Here is a 24,264-nt window from a genome sequence, read left to right as displayed (position 1 = left end):
GCGATAAAGTCCCATTCTTTGCCACTGTGAAACGCTGGTATAACGAATTTAATCGTGGTCGCCGTTCGCTCACCGACGAAAGTCGTGAAGGTCGTCCAAAATCAGTTATTGTGTCAGAAAACATTGATGCTGTGCAAAAACTAATAATGCAAGATCGTCATGTGACATACTGTGAGATTGAGACAATCTTAGGCATTAGTTCCACCAGCATATATAAAATATTGCATGATCATTTAGCCGTGAAAAAGGTTTGTTCTCATTGGATCACACATAATCTGACAAAATCTCAAAAAGATGCTCGTGTCGATTGGTGCGAACAAGTGGTTCGAACGCATGCAAAAGTGTATAGATCATAAAGGAGAATATTTTGAAAAACAATAAAGTCATTTTCAATGGCAAATTACTGTTTTTTTATTATTAGGCTCAAAATATAAATAGTGCCCCTCGTACCGAGTCAATGTTTTTTATTCAATTTTATTGTAGTAACTTCCTTATTTGTTTGAATACCTATCCGACGAGATAAGATAGAAGACAATAATTTTTACGGTTTAACGATGCAATTTTTCCTTAATATATTTGTTAAATATTAGATCCTTTGAATTCATTACTATAGTGATAATATTTCACACTACTCGTGTTTGTCCATCCCTCATTTATTAGCCTACTTCCATATTCTGTCTTAGATAATTTTTTTATTGAAATGAATTACTAATTACATTGGTCAATACTGAAATTGTATCATTCACCAAAATAGCCAATTGTTATTAATTTTGTAATGCTGATAACGAATATATCAATAAAAATTGAATCTTAGCTCTAGTTTGCATGATATACTAATTGTAAGTTTGAAGAATTTTTGAATGTAATATAAAAATTAATTAACAATTAGGTAATGATATCACTGTCCAACATCATTTTGCAATACGAGTATGAATAATTATTTCTGATGTATTTTTGTCTGCTATACACGAATCCGTTGTCCAAAAGCTAAAAATTGATACTTTCATATTATTAGGTGTATAACTATGTTCCCATCGTTAAATATCTAAATTCTTTCATTAACACAAAAGGAACAACACAATTGTTTTAATCAAAATATTTTCTATTTGCATGTACCACCTTTTGTCATCTTTTAGGCAGCATACGAATGCCGTGGCGAAAGAATGTTTCGTCTCTTGACGCAATGAAGTCGTCGACCCATTTTTTAATATCTACTTTATTTTGTAAGTTTCGGAGACGCTGTGCTGCATCGATCGGAATAAGTAATATATCGGAATAAATAATCAGACGACGCGATGTCTGGAGAGTACGCTGAGTGGGGAAAGATTTCCCATTCAAGATCATGCAGGGCTTGTTTTACTTTATGAGCAACATGAGGCCTTGTATTGTCGTGGATCAAATTGACTTTGCGTCATTTTGAAGCGACGGTCGGTCGTTTCTTTTAAATTGCTTGACTCAAACGATTTTTTAATCAATTTTTTGAACGTTTGAGTCAAGCAATTGAAGAGAAACGAATGACACTTGCCTTGAAACAAAGAGGTCATTTTGCTCCACACAATGCAAGGCATTGGCCTCATGTTGCTCATAAAGCTCAAACAAACACTATGTATCATCTTAAATGGGAAATCTTTCCCCACCCATCACATACTCTCCAGACATTGCGCCGTCTAATTATCACTTATTCCGGTTGATCAAAACACACACTTACAAAATAAAGCAGATATCAAGAAATGGATCGTGACTTCATCGAATCAAAAAATGAGACATTCTTTCGTCGCGTATTCGTATGTTGCCTGAAAGATGGCAAAAGATGATAAGTGCAAACGACAAATGTTTTGATTAAAACCATTTTATTGTTTCTTTTATACTAATGAAAGAATTTTGATAATTAACGGCGGGAACTTAGTTATACACCTAATAATAACAATTTTTTTAATTTGCTGCTGGTACGTCGTGAATATCTTCAAAATCGTCATGTTTTGTATCCTTGACGCCATTTTTCTTAAAAATATATCAACTTAATAGGTAATTAAATTTAAATAACGGATTCGTGTTCAGCAAGCAAAGATACATCGAAAATTATTATTCACATCCGTAATACAAAAAAGGTCAAAATTTATTGACCCGAGTTATTTTTTAACCTTGATTTTTTGAAATAAAAATATTCCTTTAAGAAACATTGACTTAAAAAAAAAAAATACGGAGCTATATGGATCAATACTGTTAAATCTATAGTGTCAAATTTAATTTAATTTAAGTCGCCACTGTTCCTCAATATATTGTTATTTTATTCATACTAAAACAATGATTAAATTTGACAGTTTTACGTACAGTATTACGTACGTTTCAAATTTGATCGTTTAAAGTTCTGAGTTTTAGTATAAAATAACAATATATTGAATAGGAGTGGCGACTCAAATTAGGTTCAATTTAATACTATAGATTTAACAGTAAAATATTAATAAGCGTCTTCCGTTGAAAATATAAAGATCGGGGACAATGATTGATTTTCTGAGATGTTAATCACGCATGCTCGTATAATATGACTCGGGAGCGAATTAGTTTCCTTCGCCCAGGCAGAACTTTATAACGGGGAATATTGAGAATTCCGCGCGAACAGAATATACGGACTATGTGTACACGGCGCAACGTTATCGCGGATCACAGTAATCTTTTCAGCCGCAAAACCGCGATCAATATCGCGTCCCAGGAGAAGTGTCGAGTTTCGCCGGAAACGAGGGGAGGGGGGGGACACAAACCGGGAATCGGTAAGCACGATGAAAGGAGACGCGCGGGTGAGGGCAGCAAGAAAGGGGGAGGATGATTCCAAAGGAGCCAGGAGCTCGTTAATAAAATCATGACTCGTCAACGATGCTGCAAAGTAGCGAGTATCGATTTCAAGTTGAACACCTTGTTTCCATGGTGTAATAAAGGGAGTGTTGCTTTTACATAAGCGTGATGAACAAAAGAAAGACTCTCTCTTCGTCGCACGAAAACGCATTATTTTTTTCTCTCCGCCCTTGTCTAACATATTCTGTAATGATAATTTATAAACAATAATAAGATTGAAAGACCGCTAATGTTAAACATAATACTTTAAATTAAGAAGCGCCATAACGGTCAGAACGTTAAGATGTTGAACTATTGTAAATTCATTTAAATGAATTAATTTCAGAAATGATAATTGCGTGCCGATATGGTTGTCGGACTTTCAACGCAATCAAATCTGAAAATATTAATAATCCCCCCAAATTTCCCAACTTAAAAACTGTAATAAACTTATTGCGAAAAATAATGCCTCGGCCGGGAGTCGAACCCGGATCTCTTGCATTCCGTGCGAGACCTAAGTCTCGGTAGTCTAAAGGCTTAGGACGCTCGCACGGAATGCAAGAGATCCGGGTTCGACTCCCGGCCGAGGCATTATTTTTCGCAATAAGTTTATTACAGTTTTTAAGTTGGGAAATTTGGGGGGATTATTAATATTTTCAGATTTGATTGCGTTGAAAGTCCGACAACCATATCGGCACGCAATTACCATTTCTGAAATTAATTCATTTAAATGAATTTACAATAGTTCAACATCTTAACGTTCTGACCGTTATGGCGCTTCTTAATTTAAAGTATAATATATACACATTTCATGGCAATTTTCTCACCGTTATCGGATAAAAGTTTTTCCCCAGTTTAAATTATACTCTCACTTCAGGTGTAACATTTTCCAAATTGTTGACTCTTTTGACCATTGAGCGTTTCGGACATCAGCCAATTTTATACTTAAAAAGAAACTAACGTTGATAACATCTTAATTATTGTACCATCAATTGTAAACTGAGAATGACTCCAAAAAGAGTCGAAACATAGTATATTAAATAATTTATATTTTTACTTACATTTAAATGATAGTGTAATATTTTATTTTATTCACGCTGTACTCTCATATTTATTTTTCCTTCGGAATGTTTAATATCATAATTCGAATATAACTTCAAAAAAACTAACGTCTTACACAGCTTAAAACAACTGAAACGTACGTGCATATGTCTACCTCAGTAGAGTGAAATGCGGTTGATTCGCATGATTCGCATTGACGGTAAGCGCTTAGCAAATGTTAACGGAGCTATTTGTAGTCTGCCGTTATGATAAAAGTAATATGCGGCCGACGCACTGTCATCGCATGACATTGTGTTTCCCAGCGTTTCAATCAATCCAATTCCACCTACGTTAGTATCAAACGGCTCTATGATTAAACACCGATAAATAAGCGATACAATCGCGACGTGCAGAGGCCCCAATCGATTCCCATTTGTAACCTCCATCGAGAGGCGAGCATTAACCGAGATGATTACCATCGCACGCAACGCCGCGCGTATCCGTCAGTTAACAATTTCAAAATTCAGGACACTTGGAAAGTAAGTTTGACATTTGACAAAAACAGGTGACTCCCGTACGGAGCACGAGCTGTTTTCTCTAAGTATATAATTGTAAGACTAAGGCCCGGTTGCACCAACGTTACTTTGACTTTTAAGCGAGACTTAAAACTCTCTTTGTCTCGTTTTAAAGCTGAAAAGAGACAGGGACAAAGAGAGTTTTAAGCCTCGCTTAAAATTAAAGTACTATTGGTGCAACGGGCAAAAGTTCCTTAAATATGTCTGCGTAAGATCGGAACAATTTTCGTTTTGAGTAGGTACAACGGAATATTAGCGGAGATACAACGGAAACCGCGGATTCCGCGCGTTAATTGGCGTCGCACTCCGCTAACGAGCGTCTCGTAAAGAGACGAGTGCGCGCGCAGTGCGACGCGCGGAACGCGTCGATGGCACCGCGGTGGCATGCGGTGACCGTCTACCCCTCGGATGTCGTTGCATTAATCGTCTCCGTGCCCATGCCCGCCACCACAGGTGGACTCACAGATCAGAGATTATTTTAATCTTTGGTTATATTTATACATACTCTAAAAGCCAGAGACAAGTTAGCAATGTGATTTTTCATACTCGATCGCATGCAATTTATAATAAATTTAGTAAATTACCTATCAGACAAAGAACAATTTTGCTAAAGAATCTAAAAATTTAACTAGATATAAATCTAAAAATAATTTTATTGAGCCATCAAAATAATTATGTAAAGCGCTCAAAATGGTAGCTAGAATGTGAATTTCTTTTTTGTAACATTGCTCATTATGCCCAATATAGGTATGTAATTATTTTGATAATCTAACAAAATTGTTTATCTATTGATAACATTAAATTGATAATCTAACAAATTCAGATTTAGTTAAATTTTTAGGTACTCCAACAAAACTGTTCTTATTTCCGTAGAAATTCTGCGTTCTATGTAGTTCTATGTAGCAATTCTATAGTAATTTAGTAAATCCTATACGATCTAGCACGAAAAATCACATCATGTTTCGTAGCCTTTTACTCGTTTTAAATTGACAAAAATGGGTCGTGATCAGTAAAATGTTTATTTTGTAACTGTTGGAAATTTTCTTCACTGAGATCTTATTCTTCCAGATCTAAAAGAATAATCCAATCGACGCAAAGCGCTTATCAAGCGTTGACGTCTTTAACAACATTACGTATATCTACTTGTTATCAGATTATAGTGCTGTAGGGAATTGAAACATCACTTGTCCATATTTAGACCATTGCTTATATTTGTTTATCTCCTTTGTATTATTATATGTTGGATAGGATAGGTCGAAATACATGGTACAACCGAAAAAGATATGATTCAAATGAATGAATCGAAATGATAGCATAATTTTTTTCGAAAGTTTCGTTTTCGAGGAAAAAGAATTTTAAAAGTTAATCGAATACGCATGTACTTGATTAACATTTGACGTAACAGTTTTCGCTACTGACGTTCTGTATTGTTCTGTATTTGTTCACTATCAGGACTAACTAATTCAATTAGTTGATTCTTAAGTTAGGTAAACAAATGAATGTGTGAGACGAAAAAGAATATAATTTTTTATACATTTATTTTTTATTTAATTATGGTATTATTGAAAATATTGTTACGTTTGCGGTGCGAATAGCATCGCGTAACCAAATCGTCAGCCCGAGCGAACGCGCATTCCCGAACGGCAGGAATAAAAAGACCGTTGGTTAAAAAGAAGAGAACGAAGCACTTTAAATTAAACAACTCATACAAGCAAAGCGTCCGTGAACTGCGGAGAAATAGCGGAGCGATCCGAGCACGTCCGAGCAAAGTGACGTCTCAATCGCCAAATCTGTCCAGATCTCCAAACAGCTGAGCTGCTGTTCGTCGTCCAGCGACGCGCTTCTTCATGTTTTCTCGACTTGATTCGCTCGGAGACGGGTATCGACACGGTACGGGCATAACACTATATATACTTTTGAACATATTGTCAACGATGAAAGAAAAAGCGCTGTGTTAGACATGGAAAAGACAAATGGAATGGATCACATGAATAAAAATTCTGGTTATTGAATTTCTGATTAGCTGCACCAGAATGTTTGATAGATTTAACTATAGGTGTCTGATTTGCACCTTTCTGGTTGAACCTACCGGAATTCCAATGAAAATTCATAATAAGACTTTTTTCTAGTTTTTTAACAATGTTATTAATATTTCATTTAAAAACTTTTTTCTTTGATATTTGATGACTTTGTCTGTTAATATAGCATCTTTTTTCTGTGAAAATTTATTTTTATTTTATGGAGCTTTTTAATCCTTATTGATTTAAATAATATAATCATTAACAAAATTGAACCTCAGGGTTAAGCATGCGAAGGGAATAGAATCATTCCTCGAATATACTACATATTTTAATTGGTAAATATTCACAAAAGGTCAGCACCTTTAAAAATCAATAATCTTGACATATGTTGTCAAGGTCATGACCTTGAGTAATGGGTCATGACCTAACCTCCAACAAGTTTTAGCTGTCGCTCGTTATTCGTTAAAAAGTTATTAAGAAAAAAAATTTGAGAAATGAGGTCTCTTTTTATTATATAAAACAAAAATTTTCTGCTTTAAAATATATTTTACGACTTCCATACAAAGCGACTTTCACCCCACCACCCCCCCTGCTTCAGGAGCGCACGACTTCCATGTAAAGCGACTTTCACCCCACCTCCTCCATTGCTTCAGAGGCGCACGACTTTCCACGCGAAGCAAGTTTCATCCCGTCTTGCCAAGTCGCTTCGCGTGAAAAGTCATACACCCCCAGGCAGAGGGGAGGTGGAGTGGAACTTGCTTCGCGTGGAAAGTCGTAAAATATATTTTAAAGCTAAAAATTTCTGTTTTATATAGTAAAAAAGACACAATTATTTTTCAAACTTTTTTGTTTATAACTTTTTAACGAATAACGAGCGACGGCTAAAACTTGTTGGAGCTCACTCAGGGTCATGATCTTGACAACATATGTCAAGGTCGTTGATTTTTGAAAGTGCCGACCTTTTAAAGGAGTATTCTAGTCTAGAAGGCGATTTTTGACGCTGTTTTTCGGATTTTTTTTTTTTGAAAAATCATTAAAAAAAGACTTTTTATAAAAGACTTTTTATAGGTGTATTTATATATATTTTAGTAACATATTCATGAATTTTCTCGAAGCGTAATTTTAATCCATAGCGGCTGTGGAGCTCTCGACCCAAAGGCTCGGAAAAAAAGTAGTCCCAAGGTTTGACGGATTTGCGCCATTTCTCCTTATCTGATACAAAAAAAATCAAAGTGTTTCTTAATCAGTATGAGTATGGTTATGGTCGGAACCACGGAAAAAAAACCACGGAAAAAATGAAAATTGTTAAAGTGGCGGCACTTTGAAGTTAAATCTGTGATTTTTACGCATTTTTTTTTGTCCTTTGAAGGATTGTAAAAGATCGAAAAAGTTTTTTTCCATCTAATTGTGATACCGACGATAGCGACACGTCTGCTGAAGCTGCACAGTTGGACGCGATCGGGCAAATAGAATTGGAGATATTCATCAAACTGTTTCGAAAAACATGGTTTCGAAAAAAACGCGTTTAAAGTTTTTCGGCAGCCCTAAATCGATACCTGCGCTGTTCGCTTTAAGGTGCTATAACTTCAATTTTATAAATATGACAAATTCCTTGTACAGACACATTTTCAATGACATGTAGTTTAAGAAAATGCAAAAAAATCGATTTTTTTTTTAATTTCTAGACTAGAATACCCCCTTAATTCTGTGTATATTCATTTTCTTTACAAAAATTCATAATTACTCGATTATTTCGTCAAATTGGTATTATTTTCTTGTATTCTCTAATGTTACAATATTTTTGTATCATTACACACTACATATTCTGTACGCCTTCAATTGGAAAATGATGTATTTCAGGACAAATAAATATCGTCACAATAATGATTTCCATATAACAGCCTAATCTCCTTGATGCTGAAATTTCGTGATAATATTTACGGATTGTGATGTAATTTTTTTCTTTCTAAATACACATCCCTAATTTGGCACATGACGACGCATGCACAGAGCACAACCAGGATCGCGGATGGGCTCTATCTCGCTGGAATCACGCAAGCGCAACATTATGCCGGGACGATCAAGAACCGACGGAACACTTATCCCGCAAACACTTATTGATTGTGACACTCCGTCGTGTCTCGCTCTCGCACCGTTCATCCCCCCCCCCTTTTTTCTCTCTCTCTCTCTCTCTCTCTCTCTCTCTCTCTCTCTCACCGTAGTATCGATGCTTTTCTTCGTGACACATACGTGACGAGACTGTCAATCTTGGTAGTTAATTAAGAATTAAATCTAGATTTTACAAATGCACGATTCTTCTTGTTTTGTCTCTTATTTTAATGCTAGAAGAATCTGCCTTGTAGTGACGTGCATATGGCCCCGGTAAAAAATTTTTCATACGTATAAATTATATATAAACGGTTAATCCAGTTTTATTGCTAGAATATTATTAATTGGCATCACATTCCAAAAAGCATATGACAGAATTGTGAACAAATAACAACTCTTTCAGAGGTCCAGAAAGCATACTCTGAAAGAATTTCAGAATCTCCAGGAAACTGATCAATGCGATTTGCACACGCTTTCTTATAGGATTCTTGGACATTTTCTTTTTACGAGAATCACATCTCTTGGTCGCGTATCTCTTACAAACGAACGATGAGTGCCCTGCGAGTAACTTGCATAACCTCTTATTTCGAGAGGTTATTCAAATTATTATAGTGGAATTTTCTATATAGGAGAATTTACTCTTGATCATAGCTCATCCATCCACTTTTTTCATAGATGAATACGTGTTATAGATACCTATACCTAGACATATGCTTCGTGCAAGATTTTTTGCATGGAGGAAATTCTCTTCTCTCTCTCTCTCTCTCAAAACATTTTTTTAAGTGTTCAATAATCAGCAGTCAAATCTGCCAAGCTAAAAGCTGAAGAAACTATTGAACACCACTTCAGTTCTATCCATCAAAGTGGAGATAAGCTTTTAAAAATTCAATCCATTATATATCAGTTTGAACCTCCTGCTGGTTCAGTCTTATAACAGAGTGATAAATGATTTCAATTTTTAAATAGTTCTATGATATTGGACTATTTCAAATCATTTCAAGATTGAATTTGATGGTATGTCTATACTTTCTTTTCTTTTAAATTAATAATCAAATTATTTGTATTTATAAAAGTATATATTACAAATATTTTGTCATTAAAAATGTAAAAAATCTTGTTATATTAACTAAGAGTGATCTATTTCCTCGGACATAAAATTTACGTATCAACAGCACAGTACTACTCCATAAAAATAGCGTTTTAAGGTTAAAGAAATGCATGTAAAAGGAATTACATAGACCGCGCGGTGACGATGGCTACGCATCGTGAACGATCACTCGTCAAGCGATTTAGCTCGTTCGTGTCACACGATTCTATGGACACGTTCGTGCGGTGATTGCGTGTACCTTGTAGCAAAGACAAAACAAACTTTCATGATGCCATGCGCAGTCATTCGAGATCTCCTCGGGAAGCACCAAAGTGTTTACAGCAACATTGATTCTCACTTACATTTTTCTAAGATTCTCGGATAGTTGCAAGGATAATGATTAAATTCATAAACGCAACGTTGCGTAAATGTCAAATGGATAAAAACTCAACAAAAAATAGCGACCTAAGAGCGAGTAAGTGTGAATTGCTGACTCAGAATGTATCATGAAGTAAACACTGATTTTCAAACATCATCTTCCACGATGACTAATCGAACGCGAACTGAACGACTTATGTTTTCAAGCTCAAGTTCTTTAATTGATGCGTCCATATCTGCAAAAATATCTCGATAATTATAACTACACAAAGGATGTCACTTTTGTGAAGACACTTCCGCTCGATCATTTCCTAACGACATAACTAAAAAAATTGTCATTTTTTTTATTTGATTGCAGAAAAACAACGGAAATATCTTGAAAAAAATGTAGTATAAATATTCCATTCAAAAAAAAAAAACGTGACCAAAATACGTTCCCTTTGAAACCGTTCCATTTTCATTTGAAGCATTTTTTCGTATCTTATGTATTTTTTAAGATATTTCCCTAGGGTAATTAAAATAGGACTTTCTATGTATATATGTACACATACGTACGCACGCACACATTGTAGCAGTAATAACGAAATTATAGTAAAATGTCAATAGTCACAAATATAAATTTTTCTCAGTACGCCAAAGAAGTAGGCGTCAAGCCTTTTCGGTTCCAAAGGTTAAAACAGAGAGTATGTATCATACGTGTCGTTTGCCTGATGACAGAGTGAACGCGTATGATTAGACGAACGACGACCGCATCGATGTGAAAGTGAGGAGGAGGAGGAGGAGGAATCAGAATGGGAAATGGGAATAGCTTCCCGTTCGGGGAACCTTTACTGCCCCAGTTCCGGATGCTCGCATTGCGCGGGCGGGGAAGACGGCATAACGGGACGCCTTGCGACTTACGCTAACGCGGGAGCTCGCGTCCCGGAATCGAGGTCGTCGTTGTCGTAATTGCCGCAGCCACCGCGCACAACTGAGAATCTGGCAAGCAAATTAACAATCGTTACGCACACATAGATATCGGTAAGCGTCATTTTCGCACCCCTTCCCGATACAGACGAGCCCCCGGGCGCTGCGCGCTCATAATATTCTCACGTCCCACCTTCCCCGTCGTCCATCCGGCGGGTTACCTCAGAGCTTCTGTGCGGGCGGCATCGCGAGCGAGGCTATTCGCGGTGCGGTGCGCATGTGCGCCGAGTATAGACCCGCGCGTTCCGCCAGTCAACGGGTGAAACGCACCGGCGCGACGGCTCACATATATGCGCTCTGCTCTATATATGTATACGGGATGTCCCAGAAAAACCGTATACATCCTCCCGACAATTCTTAGGCCAATCTGGAATTGACGTTTTCTCGGGATGAAAGGCCGAAACGCTGAGATTCTATCTATTTTATCTTAAGGGTCAATGGGAGTGACGAGCCAACTCATTTACACCTTATTTTGGCAGCGGGTGCAACTACATATCTGCACTCTATCAAACTCCATATAATATAATATTTTGTCTTGTAGAAGAAATATTTTGCCATGATACTTGTTTTGGCTTATATTTTACGAAGTTACAAAGTCTGCTAAAGAACCGATTTTTGCAGTTTCGATCTTACAAGCATTATAATAAATAAAATGATATGCTCCTTATTCGTGGTACACCACGATCGCCAGATACATGTTTTCATACTGATATTTTATCTCCTAGAAGTAATATTACATCATGAGACTTTTTTGGCTTCTTTTTTTATGAAATTGTCAAGGTACATACAGAGTCGGTTTTGCAAATTCTTGAAAAATTATATAATAATAAATATAAAATTATGTACATCTCAACTGCGCTATAGTATACATTGGGTGAGATATCAAAATTAATTATTTTTTTAGCTTTTTTCCAAAAAAAATCGCTCTGTACGAGCCTTCACGTGACCTTTCTCGAATAAGAATATCTCAATTAAAACGCAGTTCATGCAGTATTTTAGCCGTAATTTCAGCATAAAGAAATTCATCTTTGACTAGAGGTCTCCATAGTCTCTCCTGTCGACTCTTAAGATGCAAGCGAGAAGTTTCTCGCGAAGTAAATCTTGGACAGAGAATCTTAGACGGCGAAATAAAGCTTCCAAATAATTAAGAATTCGTAATTCAAACATTTACAAATATGTGTATATACAGGGTGTTTCCAAATTAAATCGCAAAACTTCGGGAGCGTGTAGAGGAGTAAAAAACTAAGAAAAAAAGTCCTATAGACATATGCTCGTTTTTGCTCCGTTTCAGAGAAATCGAAAAAAAATGTTTTTTTTACCTGCAAGATTAAATGGGGACCGTTTTCTAAATTTCTTGGAGAATGAATTTTCTGACTATTTAGAAAACATCCCATTACAACAACGTACTGAAATGTGGTTTCAATTAGATGGATGCCCTGCTCATTACAGCAGAGTCGCTAGAACCTGGTTAGATAGAAAATTCCCACAACGATGGATTGGACGTGGAGGAGCAGTACATTGGGCAACTCGTTCGCCCGACTTAACGCCATTAGATTTCTATGCATGGGGTACTCTGAAGCAAGAAGTTTATTCTTCGCCTATTCAATCAGAGCAACATTTGAGAAATCGTATCGTAGCTGCAGCGAACAGAATATCGCAAGAACAGTGCCTGGCTGCTACAAGAGCCGTGTTTGACAGATGCAATGCTTGTATTGCTGCAAGAGGTGCACATTTCGAACAAAATCTTCATTAAAAAGTTTATAAATAAAATAATTAAAATAATAAATTAAATATATTTTTTTCTTTTTTCGTGATTTCCTGCGAAACAAAGCAAAAAGGAGCATATGTCTATAGGACTTTTTTTCTTAGTTTTTTACTCCTCTACACGCTCCCGAAGTTTTGCCATTTAATTTGGAAACACCCTGTATATCTAGACCACAAAAGTTTAAAAATACTTTTAAAATACTTTTAAAAAATTGACGGTTTAGGATTATTTAACCAAATATCCAAAACAATGTGTTTTTTAACAATAATTCTCTAAACTCAATAACTATTATTGCACAGAAAGGACAATTTTGCTGAAGTATTTAAAAAAATTTAGATAGATAATTTTTAGATCTAAAAATACAAATCTAAAAATAATTTTATTAAACCATAAAAATAATCATGTAGGACGCTCAGATGATTGCAAGATTTTTTGCAGAATCATGTTTAAGATTCCTACGTAATTATTTTGATAGTCCAACAAAATTATTCTAACTAAATTTTTAGATATTTTCGCAAAATCGTTCTTTCTATATGAATATTTGAATAAGTATTTAAGTGTCAACTTTTTAATATATACATATATACAGAGTGTCCCAAATTTGACGATAAATATTTTAAAGACAGATTCTTTGTAACACTTTAAGATAAAAAGTCTAATGCAAAAATGCCGCGACTAAGATAGTTTGTAAATGTAAAGGAAGAATTTAAAATTACTAATGACAGGTCCAGAATTTCGCGCGCTTAAAGTTTGAAGCATCTTTATACTATTGTATGTTGCCATCCCTTTGGCAACATAGTGTGAAGATGCTTCCTCGAACTTTATGTTTTTAACAATACTAAAATCAACACTTTCACACTGATCAGCGCGAAATTCTAGCCCTGCCATTCGTAATTTTTAAACTTGTTCCATTTGAAAGCTATCATAGCCTCGGTATCTCCGTATTAGACTTTTCGTCTTAGAGTATTACCAAGAATATGTCTTTAAAATATTTGTCGTCAGTTATAGGAAACCCTGTGTGTACATGTGTGTGCATGTGTACACTCAGAGAAAAAAGTCGTATCAGTAACTATAAATTTGTAGTGAAATAGCGCCTCAACTATATACATATTATTAAATTCTAATAAGAATACTAGATTAAGTGAACTAAGAAAATATAGTACATTAACCATATAATCAATTTATAAATGGTTAATATTACTATATTTTCTTAGTTCACTTAATTTACTTATTGTTGTTATTAAAGCTTTATAATACATAGTTACAAATTTGTGTATGCATTTCTTATTTATTTTTGTCTTCCAAGTTTGAAACCAACGCTGCACCTTTTATCGTAAGCTGAGTGGTTTCCTTCTTAGGAGAAACTGAACTCCGCTACGTCCCTCTGGTGACAAAGCTGCGTACTACTCGTACTGAGCGACACTTTAAAAATTTTTGTCTAAACTAGACAAATGTAATTGTTATATCTATTTGCATGAAGTCCAAGTAACTACTCAATGTAATTGAGTCACTATTTCACTACCAATTAATAGTGCTTACAATTTGTTACCGTGATTATATTTTTATGACATTCAGCACTACTTTAGTTTCTATTACTTTGTAAAACTAGTTACAGGTACTTCAATTGCAAAAATTGCCAAATTTATAGTCGCTAGAACTATTTAGTTTTCTCTCAGTGTACATATAACATTAGAGAATTTTAATATGTTTGCCAAAGGAGAATTGGCTCAAAATAAATTGAGGCAAGAGAACGCAAGACTATCAGGCTGTCAAATATATTTGGTACACCCTATATAAATGTTTGTCATTATTATAGCCCATTAAATTATCTTGCACACGCCGCTTGCGCGACCCCTCCTATGGCCTCCCTCTCGAACCCTCGCCTCGGTGTGCATGCATTCGCGGCTCCCAGCCGGGTCGCGGACTCGCATGTGCGCCCTGCTCCGCTATCTATCTCTCTATATCTCTCTCCGGCTCGATAGCCCGCCACCGCTGCTGCTCTCCGAGCAGCAGCACGTCAATAACCCGTTGCCGCCTTGGCCGCACAGCACGTATGTGTGTATAGCGCGTCTCCCGCGAAGACGGCGCGACTTGCTGCAAAGCACGATAGAAAGGAGATGCTCCGATTTAATTAATTCCTTACATGCAAAGCTTTAGGCAATTCCGGTGGTATCTCTGCAAATATTCAAATCAGAAAATCTAACCTTTAGTCGATACTCAACGTTGGGAATTTATCCAAGTATATTATTAGTAGAGCGAGCCGATGTCAAATAACCTCTCTCTTTTACAGTACATTTGTAAACGTACGGTCGTGTAAAATTCGAACATTTCTCGTGATAAATGAAAATAGGTTTGAGAGGAAAAATCGCGGAAGGACCTGTCGAGGGACCGAAATGTGCGATATTTTTTTACGCAGAGCTGCAGGGATGATGCGGAACGAGCGGGCGAAAAATTCTGACAGCCGGAAATTGCTAACGTAGCGAATTATTGAACCGTGACTCACACGTACAAACAGAGAAAAAGGTAGAGAGGGAGGAGGAGAGGGGGGGAGGGGGAAGAAAGAAAAGAATGCTGTGTACGCGCGGCGCGACGCGACGATAAAAGGCCGACAAGGAGGAAAACAATGGAAAATGCATTGGTACGTACCCGGCTGTGCGTACATGGTCCTGAAATCTATCGAAACGTGCACGCCAGCATAAATTGGCAAAAACGATTTATCGAAACTGCCGACGTATTCAGCGAATTTGTATATTTCTCGAAAATAAAAGGACAAACATAATAAAACGACGATACATTGTCTATTCGGATATATGCAGTATGATGCATCAAGAGATTCTTCGATATAAAATTTCTAAAAGTTGTAAATGTCGAAGGCCTTTAGCACATTAATCTGCACAACTCACCTGCAATGTTGTGTTGATGATGGTTATAAGTAAGAGGAACAGAGTGCAGTGCTCTGGCCGACCATTTCCGATGCCTGGAGTCCTCATCGTCGTCATCGGCTTGTTGACCATCTTCGCCTAGGAAATGGACTTTTTCGTACCTGTCCAGATACCTGGAACGCACAACATCAAGATACTTTAGTATTTCACACGCAAGAAATGAAATTACATTTTGCCCGAGTCCATCTTTCCACTCTATTTAAATAATAGATACATACATAATCTCTCTCTCTCTCTCTCTCTCTCTCTCTCTCTCTCTCTCTCTCTCAATTCTTTTTTTATACATAATCATTCGAAGCTGATATCAAAATCTGTAACACAATTACTAACGCTGGATCATTTAGTTTGTGTTGACTAAAAGAAACTAATAACTTCAAGGAACCAAAATTATATAACTCGTATAAAAAAGAATAAACACTAAGTTCATTTTAACAACAATAATTCAAACTTGCAAATGTAACCTAAAGAATATAATTGAGTAAAATTTATAGATTCACCGTCAGCTCCGGAAGGGTATAATTGAATGTGTCCAATAGATCCACAATCAACTCCGGAGGATTAAAAAACGCTCACGCCGTTTCAAACCAGAATGCAACGGGTACAGTACACCCGGACGGCTACTTTGCAAAAGCGGTCAACAGCCGTCGACGTGTCTTTAAAAGTAATCGTACAAGCGATTTTCATGTTGATTTAGTTCAGTAGTATAGGATTCATTTGGATTTAATAAAGGTTGATATGGAACGTCTGAGTAGAAAAGGGTGGTGGTATGTAATCGGGCGAATGTAACAAGCTTCTGAAACGGCTCTAAGAATGTAACTATTAAAAGAATTTCAAAAATCGAATGACGGTTCGAACGAAAACAAAATATTCATCGATCACTTCTTGTTTCTAAACAGCTTGAGATACATTATATAATGCACAACAAAACTGCGTTACTATACCGTCGGAAGATTATGTCACAAAAAATAAATCGGAAAAATATATAGTCTTCTTACAATTAGAGCAAAAACCAGCTGGATTAACTATATAGTTTTAGAGGATAAACAGATTGCGGCTGACACTTCTCTCGACTCATTGGAATTGATTGACACTTCCGGAGAACCGGTTGACCTGCGACGGTATCAACACGTGGCGCGGAATTCTATCTAGAGATTGTATAACTCAGAACAGTGGCCAATAACAAAGGCCGATGAAAGAAACTTCAAGGCGACCGATAGACAGACAGACCAACCGACCGACCGACCGACCGACCGATCGATCGACCGAGCAACCGCCGGCCGTCGAAAGTGCGACGAACTCACGCGAACAGAGTAAACGCAGGAGACAACGTAAGAGAGAAAGATAAAAAGAGGGAGGGGGTCGTCATGAGGCATCGAGGGGGAGGAGAAGAGAGGACATTGAGTCGTGGGTGGGCGAAAGAAAGTAGTGGGGATAGATGTAGCGGATCCATTCATGCAACCAACGTACAGCGCGGAAGGTGCAGACGGTGGAGAGCAAGCAGCCCAGAGCCTAATTGGCCGTCAGCGGGTGCGGACTACTGAACATTACTTCGACTACCGCAGCAGCGTGCTGCTGTTGCTACTACTGCTGCTGCACGCCGCGTATATGACGGCGACTACCCAGATAGCAACGTGTCTGTCTTGTTGCTGGCATATTGCTTGCTAAGTATGCATTGCTAAGCATGTGTTACTACCAGAATTGCAGCTGATAACTGAGTCCTGAGCTGATTTGTTGGCAACTTGATGCCTTCACGATATGATAACTTTGAGTAGCAACTTGCCAGCAATTTGCCGACAACTTTAAAATCACCATTATCAAAATTCATACTACTGTCATCATGTTGCCGTAATAATATGCAGCATCATACAATGCTGTCATATTGCCGACAACACATTGATACAGCTATCTTACGCTGTTAAACTGCTGGCAATTGTTGCCTGCATGTTACTACAGTATCGGTATGTTCGAAATCGTTGAAGACAAATCTGTGGCAAGTTTCCAACATCATAAGCAATCATAGATTTGTGCGATTTTGCTGAGATACGTTTTGCTATCTGGAATACTAGCGCAAAGTAGCAACCGACCGGCGATACTTATCATGATATTTCTTTCAGAGGAGTGATTCCTTGTTCGATAATTCTAGTGCAGATCGAACAAAAGACACCTTGATCTTGATTGAATAAAAGTGTCTTCATTGTTTCTATCGTTCAGATACAATCGAAAAGAACAGCGATTGCTTAATCCGGCTTAATCCGATAACGCAAGAGTGGCGATGACCCGAGTGCTATACCGTGTGGTACGAAATATAAAAAGCGATAATGATAAACACTGATATACTCAGATGCAGGAATATCAGGACAAATAAATATCTTGAGCGTATTTAAATATAGAGTAGAAAGTTTTGGCTACATCCCAGAATTTTAAAAGTCGTCCTTTGCCCTTTTACACAGTTCGTAAGATGATGAAAGTAATGTTATGTCATTGAAAAATACATATATTAAGAACTTCTAGTTAAAATTAATAACAGGACAAGTCTACAAGAAAATACTTCTTACAAACCATTTAATCCTTTCACCACGACATATAGTTGTTGCTGTATATAGTAAGTTACGAATACATACTTTACTACAGATAAAGTCTACGGTATTCTCTCATAGTCTATTCAATAATTATAAGACCGTCTTAAGTAACGTCTTAAGAGGTACCTCAACAAGCTTTCTACCTTGTTGAATAAAAACAAAAACGATTTTTTGTTAATAACATTTTTTGAAAATTTAAAATATTAAGAATACGTCTGTAAAAAATTTAAAGCCGGAATTCGCAAAATGAAACCTGTAGAACCATTTCAAGAGTAAGGCGCACAGATGGAAATTAGATTGCACGGCGTCGCGGCGTTACGTATGACTGATTATGAGATGTAGAATAAACAAAAGAGAATAAATAAGTGATGGGATGCATGGCTAGAAGCATATTTAGTCTCACTGTTAGTACGTTTATATTAACTTGGGCGCATACGGATATTTTCAACTATTTTTACTAGAAATGCACCGGATAGCCGAAAAATATTCTATATCCGGTATTATCCGATACTTTTTTTACTAACCGGTCGGATAGTCGGATATCATTAGTATCCGGCAATATATCCGACTGAAATTTTATATTGAAAGTTTGCATCATTGATGCAGCATTCTATTCTTTTCATGTTGAGAAGATAAAAAAATTATTACCGCTATTTTTCCCTTGCTTTCTCTTTTTTAGAATTTTGGGAAATTTGTACCGGATATCTGGAAAAAATTCTATATCCGAATAATTAGCCTACATCCGATCGGATACCCAATATCATATCCTTTTTGGATATTCAATATCCGGTATCCGGTAATTTTACGGTCCGATGCATCCCCAATGTTTACTATGTATAAAAACGAGAAGTATCGATAATCGAAATCACAGCTTTTATAGCTGCTTGTCTCTTTAATGGAGGCTACATTCTTTTCTAATAATGATGGAGCTTATGAGAATTAAAATTCGCTCTCAGGCTAAAATGATGGCTAACAATAAAGCAATCAACGAATACAACAAGCTAACCGACGGCGACATCGTTTAGAATCTTCCAAGGAGGCAAGAACGATTCGTAACAACGGAAGATTAGTCCAAAATGAGTTTTTCGAGGAAGAAGAGAGCTTACTATATGCCTGAAATAGCTGATTAGCTGTGAGTATAAAAATTCACATTTTATACGTTCGGTTACCTAAGTTGAAACTTTAAAATCGTTTTTCTCAAAATAGCCGGAATTACAATATTTTACAAAATGGCGAAATTTTTATCTCGAAAACTAATAAAGCAATCGGCTTTCAATTTTACACATATGTGTAAAAAAAGTATTCTCCACAAGATAGATTACAGAAAAAACAAAACCTTCAATAGTTTTTTTTAATAAAAAAAGGTTGCATTTCTTATTAAAAAATTGTATTTTTTTGTTTGTGTAAAGCCTCCATTTTTTTATGAATTGGAATCTTTTATGTGTCCGTAGTCTATCTTGTATATACATTCATATAATTCAAGAATCTTTTTGGTTTTTTGTTTCAAAGCACTTGGAAAGAAGGTACAATGTCCGCCATCGAGACACTTTTTTTTCAAACAATCCCCATCAGCTCTTTCTAGTTGCTGGAAAAAATATTCAATATTTTTTTATGGCCATTTTCTATTTCCTATTTGTTGAGTTTTCAAATGTACGATCCAATAGGATTCTTATTGTTTGTATTACATCGTCTGAAAGAAAGAAATTGTTTCCATACATAGGGTAACTGTCCCAATTATTGTCACTTTAAGCACATAGTGGTAATTGATATGCTTATTTTGAGGTTTTTAAAATATATAATGGATACCTATTATTTTGATGTTATATTTGTTGCGAGATTTAAAATTGTATTGATATTCTTATTTTCTTTTGTTAATTCCAGTCTACACGTTATTCTTTCTGTCGAATTATTATTGACTGGATTACTGCGCATGTTCGTTAGCGCCGTTTTTTCCTTTCGATACGTCTTGTGTATTGCTACGTGCGCTCTCCATCTTGTCTTTTACCTTTTCACCACGTTGTATTCTTGATAAAAACAGTCATTTCTGTTATAATAAATTTTCTGATACCACTTACAGAGTTTTCTTTAAATGTACCCACACCAACAATATTCAAATAAAAACTTTAATATACACACAATAAAAGCAATAAACTCGAAAACTAATTATTGAAATATAGTTACATATTTAAATAGTTATAAGTTAAATATAGAAAAAAAATAAAATATAAGGTATTGAATATTATTGCCAGTCTTTATCCAAATGCTGCTGCCTCGATTACTGCCGCATGTACCTAATACTGTCTCCCTATTACTGTTCATGTATCCTAATACTGCTATCCATTTACTGCAATCTATATCAAAATCTTCTCGTAAATAAATAGTGAATTCGGTTACTCGCATTACACTGGAGTGCACATTAAAAATTGCTTTATATAAAATATCTAAATGCAATAGCATAATATAAGCAACTTTAACAATAAAATAATACATGTATGTTGTATTAAATAATATGACAAGGCACACCATTTTTAGGCATTTAATCGTTTAAAATATTGTTATGCTTTTATATTTAACTTTGTCAATTTCATATACAGGGTGTCCCATTTTAATATCCCACCCCAAATAACTTTTTATTTTTGATCTTAGAAAAAAATGTTTCACACAAAAGTTGTATGGCTTTTAGGAAGACATAAGATAGTGTCGTTAGTTTGACCTTGAATAATTGCTTGAAGATCACTTTCAATTTCTTAAATGGAAACCTCTATTTTTCATTGGATATTCTTGTAGCTTACCTTAAGAGCTTTCCAAAACACTATAATAAAATATTTTTTCATCAAGTACTTTTTTAGTTATGATGCTCGAAAATTACAGTACCTCCGGCATTTAGCATTATCCAAGGTGTCCGATCGGCAGCTAAAACCTCTTAAATGTTGTTTAAATGAACTAGATAACATTTGTTAAGATCAAGGCCATTGGAGGATGTTCCTGTTATTTTCATTCATTTTTACACTAATCAATTCTAAGCAGTCAATTCTAAGCAGAATCGTAAAACTCGTAATGTGTTCTCGTAAAACTTGTATATATAAAAACTTATGACTAGTATTCTAATTTTATGCGTATGTATCGTAAGATATACGATTTATTCGTAAATATCTACGATTTCTTGTAAATTTTATGGCTAATAAGAAGAAATATTGTATAAAGGTATAAACACTTAAAAAAAAAAATTCTTACAAGTCTTATAGGAATATGTTACGAGCCTTACGATTCTGGTTAGAATTTAGGCATATAAATTCATTTTAACGTAAAAATGAAAATAAAATGTACAACTTCCAATGGCCTTGATTTTGATAAATGTTATCCAGTTCATGGTCCTAAACAACATTTAAGAGGTTTTAGCTGTCGGTCGGACATCTTGGATAATGCTAAATGCCGGAGATACCGTAATTTTCGAGCATCATAACTAAAAAAGTACTTGATGAAAAAATATTTTATTATAGTGTTTTGGAAAGCTCTTAAGGTAAGCTACAAGAATATCCAATGAAAAATAGGGGTTTCCATTTAAGAAATTGAAAGTGACCTTCAAGCAACTATTCAAGGTCAAACTAATGACACCACCTTATGTCCCCCTCAAAGCCATACAACTTTTGTCTGAAACATTTGTTTCTAAGATCAAAAATCAAAAAGTTATTTGGAGTGGGACATTAAAATGGAACATCCTATATAGCCTATATAACAACTTTTAGTATGCACTAATCTAGTGTATATTATTATATTTACCATATCGTTCTACACTAAGAATACCTATCACTTCTTTAATTAAAGGCGTCAAAGTTGGCAGTATTGTATACTGCCAAAATTGGCGTATTGTATACATATATTGACGCATAATAGGACTCATTTACTGCCGGCAGTAATGCAGACATTTACTGCCGGCAGTAATGCAGACAAATCTTAAATTATTATCCCTAATGCTGCTATTTCAATAAATTTAATTAAAAAAGTAACCCATCAATTTTTTATGCTTATTGAAATGTCATTCAAACGTTATCATAAAATTACTTTAGAACATACAAGAAAGTGAAAATACCACGTTTGCTTACACTTTTAAATTATGCAGTTTTGCTTCACTTTTAATTAGAAGAACATGGAGTTTACATGTTCAGTGACATTCCTAATTTCTTTGATTACTTCATAAATACAAAACATATCGAATATCTTATACAGTTGTGCTTATGTTCATACGATAGTCGTAGTTTAATACTAATATTTGTAATGTATAACGATCTCATACCTTTATACTAATGCTATGATTGAAAAAAGCGGCAGTAATTGGGACAGTTACCCTATACTGATTATTGCGAAGAATATTATTAAAGCTTCGATAGTTTAAAGGCGTAGGACGCTCGCACTGAAAGCTAGAGATCAGGTTCGACTCCAGGCCGAGGTAATATCTTTCGCAATAAATAAATTTAATTAGATTTCCAGCATATTAAGATCTCTTTAATAAAGCATTAAGCATCAAAATTTAATTGCGATATTATTTCAGTAGTTTAGCTGCGTCTTTAAGTTCGATAAAATTTCGACGCACAATTCAAATGACTACAAATATTGTATACATGTGTGTACATATATAGTATCACCGACAAGATATTAAAGACCGTCAACCCTAGGCAAATTTTCGTCCTCATAAAAAGAGCTCTAAGGATCCGAAGGTAATTGAAGAACGCTGTCATTATCGACAATTGATATAAATTTGTAATTATTAACATAAATATTTAGCTAATACATTATTAATTCATGATTTTTTATTATATAAATGCTGTATAAATAAATATGCATATTTACAACGTTATAATATCTTTATATATATTATTACAAAATTACAATTTTTTCTTCTACAATTATCATTTCTATCGATAATCAAACCCGAATGATGATATTAAAAGCGCAGTTTTAAATAAAAATCGATTATCTTTTAGTTTTACATACATGTACGTATCTATGAAACTAATAAATCATAAAATTAATACTATGTTATCAATTTCTTACTCACATAATGAATATATTTCAAGTTTTAATTAACAGCTTTCACAGGGACGTGAACTCCTGTAAGAATGTCTTTAATAGTATCTCGTCGGTGATATAGTATAATATATAACTAATTCACATTGAATTATTTAAGCAGTAAAAGAGATCCAGCATCGATCGTTATGGCCATTTCCAATTTGCTATTTGTTGAGTTTTCAATATTTTTGGATAAAAATTTATATATACAGGGTGTTTCATTTTAAGTGATATGGTCGATTATTTCGCGAATCGATGATTTTATTGAAAAATTTTTCGAACGAAAGTTGCATGGTTTAAAAGGGGACACATGATGGAAATGTGGACTTGACCTTAAGCAATCTTGTCAAAATCAGGTCAAGGTCATTAATGGTTTTTTAAATGTAAATCTCTATTTTGTATTACATTTTCTTGTAGCTTATCTCGAAAGCTTTCCAAAACATTATAATAAAGTTACTTTTCGTTAAGTACTTGTTAAGTTATAAGGCAAGACCGATCACTGATTCGGCCGATTAAGGCAAGATCGGGACTGATCCGGCCAACTAAGGCAAGACCGATCACTGATCCGGCCGAATAACAGATGAGATACATGGATAACGCCGGCGGTACTGTAACCATCAAGCCTCCATAACTCGGAAAGCATTTAACGAAATAACTTTATTATAGTGTTTTGGAAAGCTCTCGAGATAAGCTATAAAAATATATAATAAAAAATAGGGGTTTCCATTTTAAAAAATATTAATGACCTTGACCTGATTTTGACAATGTCACTCAAGGTCAAGTCCACATTTCTATCATGTGTCCCCCTTTAAGCCCCTTCATGCAACTTTCGTTCGAAAAATTTTTCAATAAAATCATCGATTCGCAAGATAATCGACCATATCACTTAAAATGAAACACCCTGT

General features: G+C 35.3%; 1 protein-coding gene across 6 annotated transcripts in view; it reads right to left on the bottom strand.

The window, feature by feature from the left end:
- Positions 1–24,264, bottom strand: part of Bap170 (Brahma associated protein 170kD) — a 113,396-nt gene that overhangs the window by 26,958 nt on the left and 62,174 nt on the right. For all 6 annotated transcript variants that reach the window (XM_018458642.1, XM_018458650.1, XM_018458658.1 and 3 more), the window contains exon 4: positions 15,675–15,826. In XM_018458642.1, coding sequence (XP_018314144.1) covers positions 15,675–15,826 — 152 coding nt within the window. The remainder of the gene's footprint in view (positions 1–15,674; positions 15,827–24,264) is intronic.

This window comes from Mycetomoellerius zeteki, unplaced genomic scaffold (assembly GCF_001594055.1).
Source record: "Mycetomoellerius zeteki isolate Tzet28-1 unplaced genomic scaffold, Tzet1.0 scaffold117, whole genome shotgun sequence".
In the NCBI taxonomy this organism is placed as follows: Eukaryota; Metazoa; Arthropoda; class Insecta; order Hymenoptera; family Formicidae; genus Mycetomoellerius; species Mycetomoellerius zeteki.
Note: the sequence above shows the minus strand (reverse complement) of the source record. Positions and strands in the feature narration are given on the sequence as shown.